At 49.3% G+C, this 6,088-nt stretch overlaps 1 protein-coding gene across 1 annotated transcript; it reads right to left on the reverse strand.

The window, feature by feature from the left end:
- Positions 1 to 995: 995 nt before the first annotated feature.
- On the reverse strand, positions 996 to 1,532 carry LOC103306887 (histone H1.4-like). Its single transcript, XM_008176380.2, has one exon. It carries the CDS (start codon positions 1,530 to 1,532, stop codon positions 996 to 998), a length of 537 nt encoding a protein of 178 aa, XP_008174602.2.
- Between the last annotated feature and the right edge of the window lie 4,556 nt (positions 1,533 to 6,088).

Genomic DNA, 6,088 nt, shown 5'->3' on the forward strand with positions numbered 1-6,088 from the left:
ACAAGTCATTGTCTGTGTGAAATTTTAGTTTGTCCTGACTTCCCTAGTGCTTTTTCTGTAGCTGGTTATAAAACTAGGCAAATATCTAGATGAGTTGAGTACCCCCTGAAAGACCTCTGTGTACCCCTGGTTGCGCACCACTGCTGTAGACCAGGGTGTGTGTGTGTGTGGGGGGGGGGGAAGTGGACTGTTTTACACAATGTCCCTCCTCCATTCCTGTTAAAATCAGAGTCCTTGTCATACTAAAGCAGGGTGGGGAAAGGAAGTGCTGGCCCAGAAAAGGCCCTTTGGAGAGGCCCAAAGCGCTCAAGAAGCAGGAGAAGAAGCTTAAGAGGAAGAACAAAGCAGCGAAGAAAAAAAGCCAGGAAGAAACTAAAGGACCTTATAAAATCAGGAGCTACTTCTGCATCCCTTATGCAGTGGGAAGCATCTAGAGAAAGTCCTCAAAGTCACACAACTATTGATTCACCCTAAGGAAAGAATCGGAAGGCTCTTTTAAGAGCTACCCCATAACGTTCTCCAGATGAGCGTTAGCACAGATGGCCCCAGTTTTGTTTGATTTCGTTGCATGTGTGTGGAGCCAAAATCCTGGTTGTGAGATGCGAACCCTGCGGTGAATGGGAAGAAGGAAGGCAAACAGGGGCTGTAGGAACTCGTGTTTCAGAAAGCATTGCATTGTTTACCAGCACTAAAAACCTGTTTTAACACCAGCATTGGGGTAATCTCGATAAAGTCCCCGGGCTTTATAGCGCTGTCGGCTTTCCCGAACTGCGTATCATAAACTACATTGCTCAACGCTGCTAGTACTTGAATGAATGGGGCTTTCTTTGCAACGCAAGTATGTTTCCCTGATTACTGGGGGTTGTCACTTCAACCCTTCCTTACGACACCCGGCACCCAAGCGTTCGCACACAGAATCCGCTCTTTTGATGAACGCTGGGGGTGGTTCTGAAAAGAACCGTTTTGGTTTTGTTTTTCGCTCCTGGCCTGAGCCGTCACTCCAGAAGGAAGGTGCCCTTAATAATATCTTCTAAGATTTGCTTCCTGCGCGTTGCCACCGTCCCCCTGATTTTGCCCGGGCTCCCGCTGACCCTCTTGGGCCGTGCAGCAGCCGGTTTGATTTCCCCGCTGGGGTCATTTGGCCCTGGGGCAGCTGTTCCTGTCTTCGCCGAGCTCTGGCGCCTCTTGGCCGCGGCTGTTTCCCTCGTTTTTGCTTTGGCGGCGCCGCCTCCCCGCTGGAGCCTGAAAGAGCCCGAGGCGCCGCTGCCGCTGACCCGACGCAGGGCCCCTTGGCTCAGGAGATAACGGAGCACAGCCTTGATGCGGCCCTTGTTCTTCCGCACGTCGTATCCCTCGCCCTCCAGCGTCTTCTTGATGGCGGCAAGAGAGACGCCTCTGCCGGCAGCGGGGACAGCAGCAGCCCGGAGAATGACCTGGCTGAGAGTCGGTTTCCTCCTTCTCTTGCGCCGGGGATTCTCCCGAGCCGCGCGGGAGGCCGCAAAAGCCGCGGGGAGAGAAACTGAACCGGGCATGTCCCTGCGACCCAATCCCAGCTGCTGCCACCCAGACCCGCACGTGGGGCCGCCGCCCTGACACTGAGCCCGGCGGCCGCCACTCGAGGCCAGATAGAGAGCAGAGCCCGACGCAACCGAATCAATCCCCCGCTTTACTCCTGCTCCAGCGCCTCCCCCCAGCCTGTGTTTCTTCCGCCCCACTCATGTTGCCCCCCAAAAAGCACCAGCCCCGATTTGCACAATCATTTCGCCCTCCCCGCTCCAGGGCACTGAGCTAGGTCCCCCGCTGGCGTTGTCCGAAATATTCATGAGTTTTTGTCTGGGATAGGTCACAAAACTAGGCTGTGGCCGCCCATTTGACTCCTCAGCTCAGGAGAGAATTCGTGTTTATGGCTAAATTTAACCCACATTCCCGCAGCTGCGGCCTCTGGATTTCACTGGGACAGGCTGGGGGTGTGAGGCAGAATAAAAGAGCAAAGCAATTCGTCTGCTTCTCGGGTTTTGTTGTCATCTAACTCGTTCTTAAAGAAACCTCAGAAACACACCCAAACACTTGCAAATACAGAGGGAATAACACTCCTTTCTTCCTATTGGACAAAAAAGAATCTCGCTTCCTATTGGCTCTCATTCTTTACCAATCAGGGCAGGGGTCTTCACATTTTTTTCCCTACAGGATTAGGATTGCAAGGGTCTGTTTCAGATTGGGTTTGTTGGTTGTTTCTATTGGTGGAAGAGCAGTTTGAGGGTCTGTCAAGAGTTATTTTCGGTGCTTACTTCGGAAGCTGATTTTCCTGTGTATTGTGTCTTATCATTTACAGTTTAATAACAACCCCATGAACTCGACCCTTACACATCCCTTCTAAACTCGTTTGAAAGAAATAACTAGTGCCAAATGGAGTGAAAGGAGAGGTTTCTCTATGGCATTTGAAAGATGGCTATAATGGCTCCAGGAATCAAAGGGACTTATTCTCCTTCTGGCAAAGCTTCCCCAGATTGTAAATACTTCCGAACATTTTTTTAAAGGCAGGTCTGGTATTTGAAAATAGGATTCTGCGGTAGTAAAGTGGAGTTTGTTTTCCTTCTTCCTGGAGTAGTGTTAGGCCTGGATCCTGTTCCACACAAGTTAATTAGAGCTTCACCCTTGACTCACATGGGAGAAGGGTCAAGCTCTTGAGGCCCCAGTTGAAGGAGGAGGAAAAGTCTAGGGAGTGGAGAAAAGAAAGGAGAAACCTATGCAAAATCTGTCCCTATACGTTATTTAATCCTAATTTCTGGCCAGTTTATAATAATTCTGCTTCAATAGATTGGGAGTCTTTTTCTACGGTATATTTTCCCTTTCACGCTTATTTTTTCTCTCTAACATAATGGGACACACACAAAAGATTTACAATATTCCTGTCACTGATTCTTAGATCAGAATGAAATGTGTTCATTTTTTCTAATCGTTTCTTTTGAGGGAAGAGGAAAAGGTTCATCTCCCTTGCCTGTTTCCTGCCGTGGCTGCATTTGCAGGTGGTCGCTTTAAAAAAAGACTTGTTTTTCCTCCAACCAGAGTCTTGGACTCCTTGTCGTCCTATCAGAGCCTGCCTTTCCTTGTGAGCCAATCAGCGCTCACTCGTGCCTATATAAGGATCCCCTAGCAGCTAGTAGTCTGTTGCTTTTCTTCACTGAACGGTACAGAAAGGTGACTAAAAAAGTGCTGCTGTGGTTCCTCCCTCCCTCTTTCTTTTTCTCTATGGTTAGGGCAAAGCAGTTAGTGTCTAAGCTATCCCTGCGGAGAGCCCAGTGGAGTAAGCAACTAGGAAAAAAGGGTCGAACAAGTGCCTATTCCTATACACCAGAGAAGGTGAAGAAACTCCCCCATGATCGTCTTCAGACCGAAGTGCTCTGGCAGAGCCGAGGGTCTCGGAAATCTACCGAGTTGTTGCTTCCTAAACAGTCTTTTCAGCGCCTGAGCAAGATGGTCATTCAGAGCTCTGGGGGCAGCCGCCTGCGTGTCCAACTTCCCACCTATCTAGCCTTGCAGGAAGCCACGGAAGCTTATCTGGTGCAGTTGTGCGAGGACTGGAAGTTATGCGCTCTGCATGCGAAAAGAGTCACTGTCGCATCCAGCGATGTTCACCTCGTGCGATGCCTGCGCGGGGCAAGAGCCTGAAGGCGGTTAACGCGGATCCACGTGATGGCGGCGCCCGAGCCTAAAACGACTTCAAATCGGATTAAACAATTTGTCCTTATGATCAAGTAGTTAATAGGTTCCGTTATGTAAAACTAAAAGGGAGTAACTTTCGTTTTTAACGTGCGACAGTGTCCCCTGTCTTACGTCTTTTTGTTAAATTTATTTCTTTTTTTTAAAAATGCACGGACAGCGAAAATTAAGCAACTTTTCTTTGTAGGGAGAGCGGGGGATTGGTCTCTAAAACACTGCCATAGAGATCAGACTCAGAGTGAAGTCTGCTACCCGCCCCTTCCCTCTTTCTCTCTCTCCTTCCCCTCAACAATCTAATACGGAGGTTAAAGGGGTTAGTTTGCGCTTTGAGTAAATATTTCACAGAATGAGCAAGTATGTAGATGCACAATTCTGTAGTAAATATTCCTAAAACGGTGCTGGAAGTGCCTTTAATCGCTTACACGTTTTATGCACAGTGTGTTAAATTCGCAATCAACTACGTGCTGTGCTCACTCAAGATTTGATTTGACAGATGATTTCAATAGTACGGATGTGCCATTACAGAATCCCCTAGGGGACCGTTCACAATGCTACACCCTAAGGGGTGCTAGCGTGTAGTTTGTCGGTATTGTGATGCTAAGTTTGTTTCAGCCCTGTGATGCGCATATCACCCTCTCGTACACAGCACTCTAATAGGGTGATAATGCCTTAGTGATATCTTGCTTTTTCTGAAGCCCTTCAGCTGAAGATCTCAAGTTTATAAGTGCTAATCAAGGGTTACAAGAGCAAAGATCAAGTGGTGTGAAATCAACTGCCCGGATTAAGAGAGAGAGAGGCTAATAGATTTGCTCCAGGATACTATACAGTCAGAACTATAACCGTGAACACCCTACTCCCGTTCCCACACTCCTATTAATTTCCATCCCCTAGAGTGGAAATTGTAAAGTAAGATCCCTTCGCACCCTGGAGGTCATTCCCCACTGGTTTGTGCCTCCTGGAGTCATTTCAACGTTCAGCAAAGTGATTGCAACATCCTACCAAGGCGGTTTGAATTGACATGAATAAATCCCAGTAACCCTTTAACTCCTCCTATCATGACTTTTCCTTTCGTGAGCATGTAGTACTCCGAAACGGACACACGAGGGCAGCCAGTTCTCATAAATGAGAAAATACTGCGAGTAAATATTTAAATACTGATGAGTGCAAGGGGCGTGGAAGGAATCGGATGCTGGGTCTCCCACCTCCTCTGTGAGTGCTCAAACCACCAGGCTACAGGGTCATTTTCTCCCTTGCTTAAGAACGGTTTGAGTGTTTCTACCCAGTGGAACAGCTGCAAGAGGACAGATTGAGGGAGCCCCACACTAGGGTGACCAGACAGCAAATGTGAAAAATCAGGGTGGGGGTGGGGGGTAATAGGAGCCTATATAAGAAAAAGACCCAAAAATCAGGACTGTCCCTATAAAATCAGGACATCTGGTCACCCTACCCCACACCAGACTATCCCATAGTTCAGGGGTTAGCGCCCTTCCCTGAGGGGTAAGTTCAAATTCTTTTTCCCACTGTGGCAGAGGGGGGAATTGATCCTGGGTTTCCCACATCCTGGAGGAGTGGTTTTAAACTCTGGGCTAAAGGCTATAGAGGTGCATAGCCCCAGCACCATCTCCAGCAGCCAGATTTTGAGTGTGGCCCAGTCTGGCAGGTGTGCTCGGTCAGTGAGGCACTGCAAAGGAGTTATGGGGGCTCACTGCCTGTTGTCCACTGTTTGTGGCTTGTTTGCATCAACAGGAGAACAAACAGGATGGGGATAAATGAAATTAGCTCCAGGAAAAAATTCACCAGACACCTACTCGCTACTAACCCACAGCCACCAGCTATCCCAGCCCTCAGCTCCCCCTACTCCGCCGATGTCCCTCAATCCTGACCTGCAGTCCCCTGCTAGCCGAGTTCTCAGCTCCCCCTGCAGCTCTGCTGATCCCCCTCAATCCTGACCCCCAGGCCTTGACTAATCCCAGCCCTGGGCTTCTCACCGCCCCCCTCTCCAAAGCTCTGCTGGTTCCCTCCACTGCCCCTCCCCTGCCCCACCAGATACCTAGGCTAACACACTCAGTGTCCCGCTGTGACTCACCCAACTCAGGTCAACAGTGATCAACTTGTGACCAATGGGGGGGGGGGCAACTAGAAATAACAAAACCCCTATTGGCAAGTGACTGTGAGAAGCAACTCAGGGGCTTGAGGGCAATTTCAAACACCCCCCCCCCTGAGGAATAAACATGGTCAAATGTGTCAATAATGATCATGACCCAACCCCATGTTCTCAGAACCAGGATCTTGCCTGGAGTGGCTCTTGCAAGCTAAGCGGGTCTGGGCAGAATTTTGAAAGGCGACATCAAGAAGGCTGCAGGTGCTA

This window comes from Chrysemys picta, chromosome 12 (genome assembly GCF_011386835.1).
Source record: "Chrysemys picta bellii isolate R12L10 chromosome 12, ASM1138683v2, whole genome shotgun sequence".
Classification (NCBI taxonomy): Eukaryota; Metazoa; Chordata; order Testudines; family Emydidae; genus Chrysemys; species Chrysemys picta.

Excerpts from the sequence above, each read along its gene's own strand:
- LOC103306887 (XM_008176380.2), bottom strand. The coding sequence starts at position 1,532 with ATGCCCGGTTCAGTTTCTCTCCCCGCGGCTTTTGCGGCCTCCCGCGCG.